The 14,516-nt window shown below is 34.7% G+C and overlaps 1 protein-coding gene across 1 annotated transcript in view; it reads right to left on the bottom strand.

The window, feature by feature from the left end:
- The window catches only part of LOC149302554 (cadherin-10-like), a 74,545-nt gene extending 61,941 nt beyond the window's left edge, over positions 1-12,604 (bottom strand). The window contains exon 1 of the mRNA XM_089482327.1: positions 12,536-12,604. Coding sequence (XP_089338453.1) covers positions 12,536-12,598 — 63 coding nt within the window. The 5' untranslated portion in view covers positions 12,599-12,604. The remainder of the gene's footprint in view (positions 1-12,535) is intronic.
- Positions 12,605-14,516: the final 1,912 nt, after the last annotated feature.

The raw sequence follows: 14,516 nt of genomic DNA, 5'->3' as shown, positions 1-14,516 counted from the left end.
TGGGAACACTAAAGACTTACAAGAAAGACTGATATCCAAATCAGAAAGAAAAAAGTCATGAACCATATTCTAACACGTGTGTGCGCTAGGAAACTAAGCAGTCTGCAGAACTTTGATGGACACAGAACTAGTTAAGCCCCAATAGTAAAAATGAATAACCTAGTATCATTATTTTATAGTAAAAAAGTATGTGAGCAACTTAATACAGGGTATAATTTATCCTCTATGGTGTATCGTCTTATGACAATGACAACTTATTTTAATGTCTTGTCCTATTTGTAGTAAATATTGTAGAGCCATCTTTTGTACAAAATAAGTTAACTAAAACACTATGATACAAAAGATAATTAGTAAAAAGACCATTAACAAAATAAAATGTTTGACTAAATATATATAAACATACTCTTAATGATTATATATATATACACACACACACACACACACACACACACACACAAACACACACACCCTACTGTTCAAAAGTTTGGGGTCACTGAGAAATGTCCTAGTTTTTTTTTTTGTGTCCATTAATTTAACATGAAATGGATCAGAAATACAGTGTAAACATGGTTATGGTGTATAAGATGCATATTGTAGCTGGAGACCTTTATCAGCAACCACCACTCTTGTGTTCCAATGGCACAATATTTTAGCTAATCCAAGTTCAATTTTAAAAGGCTAACTGATCATTAGAAAAACCTTTTACAATTGTGTGAGCTCAACTACAAATATATATCACGAAGCAGGATATTAAAATGAGGACTCTGCTGTAACAGGACAATATAAGATGTTATATGTCACTTTTTGCTGTCAGGTATTCTGGATTTTTTTTATGATATGGTTAACTGCTTTGATCACTTTTATACTTTGCATAATATAATTCAAATACACTGTGTTTTTTACCAGTGTACTTAGACCTTCACTTTAAATGTCTTCAAGAGACCTCCATAAGAAAGGTCACAGCTGCAGCAAAGAAGATAAATGGCCAAACAAGCATTATAGTTAATGATTCCTGCAAATTCACTCATGTAACTATTATTGTCATAAAATTTAACATTTCATAGAAAATGCATCTGATATGCAGGTTGTTCATCCACAGCTGGAAACAGGAAGCCTCTGCGTTAGGTCTTAGATTATATGATTTTGTTTTAGAATTTATAAACCAAATATAGGTGGCTAAATTTTAATTTAAGATCTACAAATATCAAAAGGTATCTCATTAAAGTAAGTTAATGAATTCATTTTTTAAACAGTTAATTAAAACAGAGGTCATTTTTAAGGAGAAATAATAGAGTGTACTACTACTATAGCCACCTGTGATATTTATGAGCAGTGCAAGTATTATGCAAAGTACACAGGTATATTAGAAATGTAGTATTTTAAGCAATAGGTACATTTTCAAACGTTTTTTAGCAGACAATATTATTTTTTTTAATTTATTTTTAGAATTTTAAGCAGACTACCGGAAGTAAAAAGTTGTAAAAGGCATGATTAACCGGATTAACAAAACATAAAGTTAACAAAAATCTTAGCAGCAACCACTGCAGTAGAATCATACATGCAGGACTATAATATACTCTATAATGTATGAGCGGTAATAAAGAAACTTCTTTTCTTGTAACAGTAGAAAAGTAATTTACTTGATAAAATACCTTCTGGTTACTGCGAGGTAAAACAAACTCGCAAGCCTATAAAATTGGATTAAATAGACATATGGTTCCATATGTATTTTTAGTCCATGACAACAGACACAACTCTAGAGAGCCATCTTTATACTTACAGGAATAATGAAACTGAATGAAAGTGACAAGCATTGGAATAAATTGTATATAACATCTCTCCAGAGGGTTATTACAGAAAGAGCCATGCTGGGTCAATAATTTGAAGACCTTCTATACAACTAGAGAGCTGAAATGCATTTTCTTAACTATGTGTTGACTAGGTCTTGACAGGCACAAATTTGTTTTCCTGAACTTTGGATATTGATGTCTACCTTTCCCCCATTTACAGTGTATCTGCAAATATTATTGGATGCTTCTGATTCAACTCCTGATGTAAAATATGAGTTTAGGCAGGGCAAAATCATGACCTAGAATATTACACAGAAACCCAACAAATCTGGTGCAGGTGTTTAGCGCAGGTTTTCAATTTCCTTTGCAGATATGAAACCCTATTCAATAACTCTGCATGCATCATTTAATATGTATGGCGTATAATGGAAAATCAGTGTATGTATTTGAGTGTATGTGGATTTCTATGATAAAAATAAGGTCAAATATTCTACAAATATTATACATTAAAGTTTGTGTACAAGTCATGGTGATCATATAATCAATAAATATAATAATTTAGGATTGTAATACAATCGTGTTTTTTTAGACATTTAGCAACCAGTTACTTTTGAATGTGGAGTATAGCCAAATGTTTTTGTCAAGAGTTGAAAAATGGGCATCGACAATATCCAGGTAGTTGGTGGTGATGAGGTATTAGATAATTAGAAAGGGGACAGAAGGAAAAATATTATATTTACCTTTCACATGTTTGCTTTTGATAACAGATACACGTCTCCTATGCATCTGCATGTATATGCAGTATGCAGATACCTTGGGTCTAGCTAAGCAAGGTCCATAAATACATGGTTGGATGAGTTTGGTGTGGAAGAACTTGATTGGCCAGCACAGAACCCTGTCCTCAACCTCAGTAAACCCCCTTCAGATGAACTGGAACAGACATTGCAAGACAGGCCTTCTCATCCAACATCAGTACCTGACCTCACAAATGCTCTACTGGACGAATGGGCAAATATTGCCCCAGAAACACACCAAACTTTTGTGGAAACCATGCCCAGATGACTTCCTAGAAGCTGTTATAGCTGCACATGGGGTGATCAACTTCATATTAATGTCTATGTATTAAGAATGAGATGTCATCATGTAATGGTCAGGCATCCATGTGAGGTATATAATTGCCAACATGATGGAGAAAGACAGGGAGTGATTGCATTTTCACCCTTTACAATCTGACCACTCATATGCATTTGGTTAAGTCAACAAAGGTATTTAAAAGTCAAAATATTCAGAATGACTGTACATTTAATATTCCATTGTAGCATGTCTAATATTTTCAAGTAAATAAAGCACCTAATTATAGTTTGAATTTGTCCTAAACTTTTTTAAGGGATTCCATTATCACTGGTGGATTAAAAGCTTACAGCAGCTGAAGGAGAAAAATGGAAATTTCCGTAATACATTATAATTCATAACAGAACAGAGCAGACAAAATAATTATGTTGCAATATACTGCAAACTATATTCCAGGCTGTCAATAATAGCGCAAAAATACAAAGAATTAGATTAATTTGGATTTTTGAAAGTGTCAAAAAAGAAGGCCACTAAATTACGGCTGAGTTCTTGATTTACGTGAAAGTGGTTAACCATAAATTGACGTGTGCCAAGGAACTTTTAATGAGCAAACACACATAAATAAATCATATAAACAAAATTGTTTAAAGGTCCTAATAATAATTGTTTCATAACTGGGTTATTCTATGAGCAATATGTTTCAAGCAACATATACATTTTAATTGTAGGTTATTGGATGCAAAAGGAGCTGCAGAGAAAGAGATGGAAAAGTGGAGATGAAAAGTAGCTGTTAGATAAGGGATACATTAAGAGAGAGAGAGTGTAAGCGAGAGTAAGAATGTGCGACTGAAAACAAGAGAGAGTGAGAGTGACCGAGAGAGTTACAATTAATTTTATTGCTGAATCAAAAAAGCCCTCCAAATTATATCGAAAACAAATATAATTATCAAAATTAAATATCCAAAAAAAGATCTGAATATTTTCTGGTCCATGTGTACAAGTCTAATATACTGTATCAATATAAACTAAAGTTAGGCAATCAATGGATCACAACATGATATCTAAAAAATACAAGCCCCCCCCCTTAAAAATATCTTCCTCATTATTTTTCCATTAATTTCAAACAAAATTATTAAAGTACCTAACACATTTTTTATTGAAAACTCAAACCCCCAGGGTACGGAGCTATGCCCATTATAATGCATAATGAAATATAAAACTTGTAAAAGCTCGATTTTAGCGTTGAAGTTCAGCCTTTCTGTAAATCATCATTCTAATATATACACTTTACATTATTTTAGGCCACAGACAGGGTGCATTCATTTTCTTAGAATATATCACACCCTTTAAATTGTTCATTTAAAAGCTAACTGTTTTTTTAAAGAATCCAGTGGTTTCCTTCACTCTTTGATTTTTGTTTTCTTGGTTTGAATCCACATTGTTCTTAAGAGTTTAATTAATTTCACATTTCACTGATTCTATTTGCTATACATAATGCCATGCTTCCTTATTGAAATTCATGGAGACGGAGTTGCCATTATGATAAGCAAATCAACCCATGGGAACAGTAGAAATCCAAAGGAGTTCAAAGAGCTAAAAAAATGCAACATTGGAATTGAATGAATCATTTTCATGAATTGGTTAGAAGGAAATATTATGTGTAATCTTACTAATTTACCAAAACAGATCTCATTTGGTCTATATATGGAACATTTTACACCGATTTGAACTGATTAAATGTGAGGCAGCTTAATGTCCCTGACAGCCTCCCAAAGAAGAATGCACATTAAAGTACTTTAATATGCATTCTTTAAAATGTAAACAATAAATAAAACAAAAACCTTACCTTAGGTAAAAGCTACAGACCCTATCTCATCTGGGTTTTAACTTACCATTGTTTGGCTGCTTGAAGTAGCCACTGAAATCAATGGGAGCCCTTTCCATGCATGTATAGGGGGATGACCCCCTGTGACATATGCTAAGGCAGTGGTGGATCTGGTTGACAGTAAGTATATCACAGGTCTGACTTTCTGCCAATCAAGTTATGAAGTTATGGAGTAGGGAGAAAAACAAATACATATGGGGAGACAATATTTAAATCCAATTAAAAAATGTACAATTATAATTGCTGTAAACCATTCAAATGTTTCATTCATGTCAACAGACTAACCCCACATTGTGAAAAAAAAGTACACCAATCAGCCATAACTTTATGACCACCTCCCTTATAGTGTTTAGGTTCCACTTTTGCTGCCAAAATAGCCCTGACCCATCAAGGCATGGATTCCACTAGACCTCTGAAGGTGTCCTGTGGTATCTGGCACCAAGATGTTAGCAGCAGGTCCATTAAGTTGAGAAGTGGGGCCTCCATGGATGCATCTTGGTGCCATGTGTTCTCCTGGTAAGCAGCACACACACAGGTGGCCATCCATGTGATGTAAAAGAAAACCTTTCTTATGCTCATGTGCCCATTGTAGGCGCATTAGGCAGTGCACAGGGGTCAGCATAGGCACTCTGACTGGTCTGTGTCTACACGGACCCATACACAACAAATTGTGATGTGTTCTTACACCTTTCTATCAGAATCAGCATTAACTTTTCAGCAATTGGAGCTCGTCTCCTGGATTTGACCACACAGGCCAGCCTTCGCTCCCCCTGGGGCATCATGCATGTCTACATGTGTACATCTTGTATTACATCTAGATATGGCATCAGGATCTTAGCTGTCAGCAATATCAGATCAACTTGGCAGCTGGCTGATTTGGGACCTTACATGCACTGGGTAGAATTAGAGAAGAGCGCACTCCAGATCCCTGTAATGTCTCGGGAGCGTAAGGATGCATATATAGCAGGCTATCAAGATATGTGTTGGATCTCTTGGATTTTTACTCAAATGTAAGTTAATTTGACTAGTCTCATATCTTGTTGCCTGTGCAGAGGGTGGTCCAGAACAAAAAAAATGAATCAGTCTTCAAGTGTAATGGTGAGTCCTTGCATGAATGCGACTAGAAGGATACCAATTGCTTTCCACTGATGAGGCCGTTGAAAGCTAAAATCTATTTTCAGAAAGCAAATTGAATTTCCAGAGCTTTCAGTCTGAAAAAAATGTGGAGCGATATTCTCACCCTTTCTCCCTTTGTGAACATGTATACTACCCTGTAGTTTCTCGACCCTAAACACATACAAACCACACAATGTAGTCACCTATACAAGCATATTAATAAACAAAAATGGACCCTACCTTATATACATGCTTACTACTCTATACACAATCACACTACCTTAAAGACATACGTCCCAAACAATTCAGAGTGACACTACCTTGTGCCCATACCTCCCACTCTGTACATAGTTGAACTACCCTCTACACAATACACTATACAGTACATTATACAATACATTATAACAAGTACAGAATTCAGTCCTACCCTAGCAACAAGCATACTAAGCAATACACAATAACAATACCCTATACACAGTCACTCTATATACAATTTACAGTTACACTACACAATACATGTGTAGTCACACAAGACTATAAACATCTTTACAATACTATACAGTCACATTACCCTATGCACATACATACTAAACAATACACCTCTGACCCTTCCTTTTGCACATGAAACCTACATAAGTTATATTATCTACATACCCACACACCCAAAAATATACCTACACACATACTTACATACCCAGAAGAACACACATTCTAACATACCCATTAACACACACTAACATTTCGAAAGAAATGTTCATACACTAAAATACCCCCAAAGACTCACAAATATAACCAGACACTCACACACATACTAACATACCCAGGCACACACTTACATACTAACATACACACAGACATACTGTACACACACATTCACTATCATACCCTAACACACACACACACACGTTCACTAACATACCCAAACATGTTCCCTAACATACCCAGACACACATGATTACATCCCAAACAAAGACATGCTCACACACTAAGATACTATACACACACTCTAACGTACCGAGGCACTAACACTAACAAATCCAGGTACTTACACTCACATACCCAGACAAAGACAAATGTTCATACACTACCATACCCAGGCACACACAATACCCAAAGACACATGTTCACACACTGACATACCCACACACTAACATACCCAGACAGACACACATACATCCCCACACAAAAGAAACACACTTAGCCTGAAAAGCCCAACCCATCTTTGGGGTCATACAATGCAACATTCTGTGTCCCCAATCAACTACGCCTCCTCTTGAAAATTAGGGACATAAAGAGGGAAAGCCAAGTGTCGGGCATGCCGCTGTCTATCTTGGGGGTTGCCCCTTTCACTTCTGTATTGAATGTGTGAGTAGGATTAAACTGATATGATGAAGGAGATTTTTTTCCCTGTAATGGCATTTTCTGTAAGTGGGCTAAAATGTGAGACTCTCCTGAGCAGAGATACACTGTAGTATAGGCTATTAAAATGTCTCCCTGTTCATAATTGAGCTAATCTAAACTGGTGCTACAATATAAGCACATACTCCCAACATTTAGGTGCCCAAAGTTGGACTCCTTTGTAGAAGGGCATTGTTAGATGCAGGTGGAAATTTCGGTGGGCCATGTACTTACTTTACTGCAGTGTGTCAAAATGTGTCTCAGCTTCAGTGTATGACTAGTAAGCCATGTGGGAGCTATGATTGAGGTCAGTGCTGCAAAAGCAGTAATTAGACAATTACATTTCATTATACAACAAACAAGTTGTTGTATGTTGACCTCTTAAGCATCCGTTTTTTTATGAGTTATCCTCTTCCACACAAAGCGGAGTAGGCTTGGTTCTAGAATATGATAGACCTCCTTTCACAGTACAGTTAAAAAAAATAAAAAGTTCTATCTGGTTACCAGAGCAAAATGGATATTATTATACAAGAAAACTGTTCTTTTAAACCATTTTAACATCACCGCTGGCATTTACTACAAAGCATTTTTCACTTACTTTATTAATGTTGTAGAATGTCTGAGGGCTTTCTTTGGACAAATCTGAGTACCAGGAGCATGTGAAGATAAACGATCAATATCTACAGCTATGCCAGCATAAGTATAAATATTTGAGCTGGATAATAAATCTTAAAGAGAATGTGAAGATACCGAACTGATGGGTCTCCAGCACAAAAAGAATGTCAGAAATCAAGGAAGCAGAAAACATGCATAGGTCACCGAGCATGAAAAAAATTACAAGCAACATCAAGAAGCATTTGTGGGAAAGATACACAATCATGTTAACTGCACTAACCACTAACTGGTGCTTTGTTAGCAAACTAACTCCGAAATCAGCCAATTTTAATTCCCTGAAGCCCACAGCCTAGTAGGCCACGTGTACCACACCTAGTTGTGGCACCAGCAACTCAGCATTTAGCAATATGAGATAAACTTGAAGACTGGCTGGTTTCAGACCTTACGTACATAGGGTAAAGTAAGATTTAAAGAAATCAGGTCCCTGTAATGGCTCAGAATTATAAGGATCCCAATGGCAGGAATGAAAGAACCATTCAGCAAAATCTAGAAGGTCTAAGCAAAATCACAGGCAACGTCTAAAAGAAACATAACAAAGGGGCACAGTAGACTGATGGTCAGACATTTTTCAGATCAAAGAAGGTAGGACAGGTTCACAATAAAAAAACAAGTGCAAAGCATTTTTCTCCACCAGCCGTTTCCAAATGAATGCATTGAATCAACCAGATAAATCCATTTTGTTACTAGGTTTCCCTTTTTGTAAATATTAATAATAATAATAATTATTATTATTTATATCCATTCACTTATTCGAAACTCTAATTGGGGGAGAGGGATATTTTTAAAGATAACATGTTCCCAACAAGGTGTCAATTGAAAAATGCAACAATTCAATTTAACTCATGGTCTATCATCCCTCCTTGAACTTATACTGTATGTTGTGATTCAAGCTGACAACAGCAAATTGCACCAAATAGTTCTTCCGGAAATCAAGTGATAATTGAATCTTTAGTGACTGTAACATTTTTTTTTCTTTTTTAATAGATAAGGAACTTTAGTAGAACATATTGTTTAAGTAGCTTTACTTTGACTTCAATGTGCTGCAGAACCCAGAAAAAGAAGTAGAGGTCACATACAATGGTAAGTCAATGAAAGTGTCACCAGGCACGGTGATCAAAGTGCTTTACTGAAACACAGCAGCAATAAATTACAAACATAGTTTACAACAGCCTTACCTGAATGATTAAATGGGTCTAGTGATGGATACAAAATAAGAAGCCATTACTATGCGTCTTCCCCTAAGCATCGTCTTTTATAATAGTATGGACCTGAGGACTTTTAACATTTCCCTTACAATTTCCTTTCTATTGCTAGGTTTTATTTTGATTGCGTATGTCCCTTGAGTTAGATTATTTTCTTGAAATACAGATCTAATCAAAAAAGATACCAATTTAACTCTGCTATTTTATGACGGTAATACAAAGCTAGTACCTTGGTACTATTTAATTTGGTGGTCTTTATGGCTAAATAACATGGATTTTTTTTTCCGTGTGTTACAAATTTCTGTTCGGGTGTTTTCTATTATCACTGCGACTGGAAAAAAAAATCAGTATATGACATCCTCCTCTCCTCTAAGTAATAATTTATAGATTTTTATAGCGTCAAATTGTAATGATATTGGGTATGGCTAAATTGATTTTTCTTTTGATAGTACAGTCCCCTAAATATAGATTATTTATAATTTGCTTCACTTTGGCGTCCGTTTTACCTTCTAATCATTATGCATTTCTCCCCTTGCTATCTTTACAGAAGCATGTAGTGTACTTTTAACACTTTGTGTGCATGTGCCTCTAGTATATTTTAGCTCAAGTTGTAGCTTTTGAGTTGTCTCTTAGTAATAAAAAATAAAGTTCCCTTTTAAATGGGTGCTTACTCTTGTGAGTTGCCTTTATTTAAATTTTGAACCATGGATTAATTCCCCAATCATTTTAATGCAAGTCATCCATATGCATGAAGAATTGACGCTATGCTTAATGCCATGGTCGGTTTTAACACCAGACACCCCAGGCAACAGCACCTTATTCTTCCTAAAGAGATATATCCAAAGTGGTGGCAGCCCCTAGCAGAATTTTCCCCTGTGCCCCTATTTCTTTCCTTGATGCCCCTTATTTCTAAGATGTGAGAATGTTTGGTGAGTGTAAGTATATCATAGTGTTCTATAGCCCTTAAATTTACAATAATGTTTAGATAAAATAGTAAAGCAACAATGAGTTTTTAAATTAAATTAAAACCACAATGCTATAAAAAATGGACGGGTGCCAAAATGTATTTTTGCCCTAGATACTTTAAAATGCACTGCAGGGTATGCATAAAAACTTTAAATTAATATTATTTTAGGTGCTCTTAACATTACAACTACCAGATGACTTGAATTTTGACACTAAAGAAATGGGAAAGAATTTAAAAAGGAATAACAAAATGCAGCTGTTGCCGCAGTAGCTTCTACCACATGGATAAAGGTTGGTTGCTTGATTGGTAATCTGATTCTTTTCCATGAATTTATATTACTTTGTTGGAGGGAGAGGAGACGTCTGGTCACACCCTCAATCTTTTGGAGTATGCAGATCTCCCTTGTATACCACCTTACACTGGCTCTAATCTGAATCAAGTTGTGCAAGGATCACCCTCCAATATGGAGCAGATCAAGAGGTAATGGGGTTGGTAGGGCCAGTCAATAATCAAATGGCACCCCAGAAAATAATACTGCCTGGTCCCTCCTTGTAATTTTTTTTCATGTTTTTACATACTTATATACCATTTTAGTTTTATATGGTTTCTATGGCAACAACCTAACAGTAGCAAAAAATATGAATAAGACAAAAATTTTACACGATTAAAGAATTATTCCTGGAAAGGGTCTGGGCACTAGGGATGATGTTTCTAATGCTACATTTAGTTATAAAAGTGTTAAATTAGGCAGAGTGGTGGAATAGTACTGATCCACCTTTAAACTTTAGGGATTTTTCTATTCGCAGAGGGGAGTTCATTTGCAGTCCAGCAGAGGCAGTTGCTTGACTGGGATGAAACGCAAGATATGAAAATGTACGCCAGATCTCTGGTTTGGAATGTCCCGATCAGTTTGTGCGAAGACGCAAAGCAGCAAATAGCGTGTGTTAATTATGGAAGCAGTGAATGTGTTTCTAAGCTATTGACAGACGTAGTCCTTCATTATTAGGACTGGTTCAGGCACCCTAGGCAGCTGCTTGGGATGCATGATACTATGATCAGCTCTTACTATACTAACATTGATAATGTTTTAATGAGTGCAATTATTAATATGGAAATTGAAAGTCTTAGATTGTGCAGGAATTATATATGCATAGAAAGAAGCTTAACAAGAGATAAAAAAAAATAATTATCTGTTTCACAGTATATCTCTATGAGTATAGCTTAGGTTTTCTTTTATCACATAGTACAATAGATTCTTTTGTGTATTTTGGTAAAATTATATTTATCATTTTTGCCACATATGTATTATTCATTAAATTTAGTTGAATACTCTGTTGCTAATAATCAAACCCTGAGAAGTTTGCACAACAGATTTCAATGCCAGTAAAACAATAATAGATTCTTTAAACTGTGAGAACAATACAAGGTTGTTCCTTTAATATGCTTAATATTTACCTCCCTCTATTCTTCATTGTTCTAAAAGTTATATGATAGTAAACCTGTCAAACAATTCCCTTGACGTTTAATGTTTCAGGCTACTTTTTCCTTGCTTACTTTTTTTTTTCTAGTTGCTCATGTTTACTTATAAATGAAAAATATAATTTAAATTGACAAAAAATGAGAAATAAAAATATGAAAAATTATAAATCTAAAACAATGCCACGTGCATGTACTTTACACATACAGTATGATATGTTCTTTAATAGAATGCCCAGTCTTGATGAAAAAAATGTCCCTCCCAACTTTTAATTTTTTCCTTTGGAAATCAGAAACATAACCTAAGTACACCAATAAATAAAATGAGGCAGTACTGGTCAGTCTTATTTAAAGTGCAAAATAAAAGAAAAATGCTAAAAAATATGTTTTTTTTCATTAAAAATATTTGGTCAGTTTTCCTTTTTCACTAATTTAAGATTAGTGATAGGAATTGCGTTGTTTACATGACTGTCGCGCAATTTGTACATTTGCTCTTTTCAATAATTTAAGATTATAAACATTTTACACATATAACCATGTGTTTACATATCTACATGGACAGACAAGATGCTCTGTTAACCCTTTTTGTACCATTGATCCACATAAGACACTTCCTGGTTAGTTGTAAGACATGAATCAGTTTATGTCTCTGACACAAATGGTTTTGACTGCCCTTTAAATTAGTTACCAGATTTACTGCCCTTTTTAAAAAAAAAAAAAAAAAAAGTGAATTCATAAGTATCAATATGTTTTTTTCACAATGAAAGACAAACAATTGTTCACATATTAACCCCTTCAGGACCAGCGTTGGCAAACTGCGTCTTCCCTTGAAGACCGCAGTTTTTTTTAAAATATTTAAATTCCGTGCTCGTGATTCGCTGCAAAGGTATATCTATGTAATATTTGTATAAAGATACCAGTTTTTTTATTAAATATGCATGCATCGATAACATACCTTTCCAACATATTGATTATCAAATCCAGTATACTCTTCTAACAAGAAGAACTGATTCCACATCCAGCCCCGCTTGTGCCGACTAAGTAGCTTACCATCATTCACTGAAAAATGTGGCAAGATTTCTTTAGGTTGATCATCAGGAGTCCTCTTAAAGTAAAGTTCAGTATGGCAAGGGTTTGGTTTGGAAATCCAGAGAAGAAGTACTAGAAGTGAATGTGATAACATAGTTGTAGAAGGGTTTCACCAATGTGTACAAGTAATGGAAGTAGTTATTTATATTGGGGTTGCTATTATATCTCATCAGTTAAAGTTGGCACCCATTTTATTCATCTTTGTTGCTCCCATGGTCTCAAACATCTGTTAAAATAAAAATAAAAAGGGAATTAGTATATAAGCACACAGAATAATACATGGACAAAGTAAATAGCACAATATATATTTATTGATCTAGAAAGATAGATATAAACAAAGATTCCAGGGCCAGATTGGCAATGATGAGCTGGCCCTGGCACTTTAAACAATTTAACATGATTGATACCATTAAAGGATTTGCTATGGGAACACAGTAATTTTACCCTTATACTGTACATATTGAAATCAAACCCAGAGACTCCCCATGTATGTATATATCTCATGTTTGATCTGATAAAGTAGGCAGGTCTGATTCACTTAAATAAGGTCAAACATATTTGGGTACAATAATCAGGGTTCCAAACACAAAATTGCCATCATTAGAAAAAAACATCTCAGTTTGCCAAAAATATAGCTAAGTCAATAAAACAAATATATCCAATACCCAAAAATGTCTTATATTATTGTATTAACATAAAATAATATGCATCAGAAATAGAGATATCAGCACATGGTAATCTGTTAAATACCTTAGCAGATAGCCAAACATTTTAGGTCAATAGACATTAAGCAATGGATATGTGAGTGCAGAAACACAAATCAGTGGTGGTATTTACTTGTTTGAAAACGAAAAATTGATAGTCTTTTAGCTATTTAAATAATTAAGTTTTAAAAATTGACTCTGTTCTGTTGTACAAATCACCTAAAAATGTGTAGAAACCAAGCAGTTCATAAGACTGATTCCAACTACTCCCCAATTGGTGCTTTTGAAAGTCTGATACCTTACCTGTCAATAATAAATAAGGATAAAAAGTGAAATATTCATGAATGTGTATTCATGAAATGTTTTTTGAAAAATCTCTTGTTAAAAACCCTAGAAATATACTGCTCGAACTTTGAATAGACTATTGCTAACAGGCAGCAGAGGAAGCTATTGTTCAGAACTAGCTGCTCTTCCATAATTTTCAATAATATCCAAGCCCAAGGTGTCCTTTGGTCAGAGTCTGCGTATTTGCCGGGTGTGCCCATGCCTGAACTGACATCCCAGTGTAGACTGCAGTGTTTGTCAAGATATACAACACTGTTGATAAGTCTAGGATCACTTTGAAAGAAATGCAAACTTTGTCTAGTTAACATCAAATTGATCAAAAACTGATTTTTAATGGAATATCTTTAGACCCTTTATCAGCAACCACGCCTGTTCGTATGTTTTATGTTGTTACGATGGATATAGCGTGACATGAAAATCATGATGACATGGAACATCATTAGGAATACAAACTAGTCATTATACCTCTGATCGTCAGGCGAGGAAAGAGTAAGTTTTTCTATTTGATAGTTATTAAAATATTTTTTTTTTTACATTTGGGGTAGAATAGGGGTTTAGTTTTAGGAATCTGCACAATCTATGGGATTTACGCACTGATCTTTGCTGATGTTGAAGTATATAAATAAGATATTTGAAGAAAACATTTTCTGTTCTGCAAAAAACACATTGGTGCAATAAATATTAAAAATGTGATTCATAATTCAGCAAACACATAGCAAAAATTGTCATATTACTTTGAAATAAACATGTCTAAAATAAGTTGGATACAAAGGGTTTACTAGTGGTTAATGAGGTGAA

The sequence above is a fragment of the Sceloporus occidentalis genome, unplaced genomic scaffold (assembly GCF_023333645.1).
Source record: "Sceloporus occidentalis isolate IW3139 unplaced genomic scaffold, rSceOcc1.0.p SCAF_18, whole genome shotgun sequence".
Taxonomy (NCBI): domain Eukaryota; kingdom Metazoa; phylum Chordata; class Lepidosauria; order Squamata; family Phrynosomatidae; genus Sceloporus; species Sceloporus occidentalis.
The sequence above is the reverse complement of the archived record's forward strand: the minus strand, read 5'-3'. Positions and strand labels throughout refer to the sequence as shown.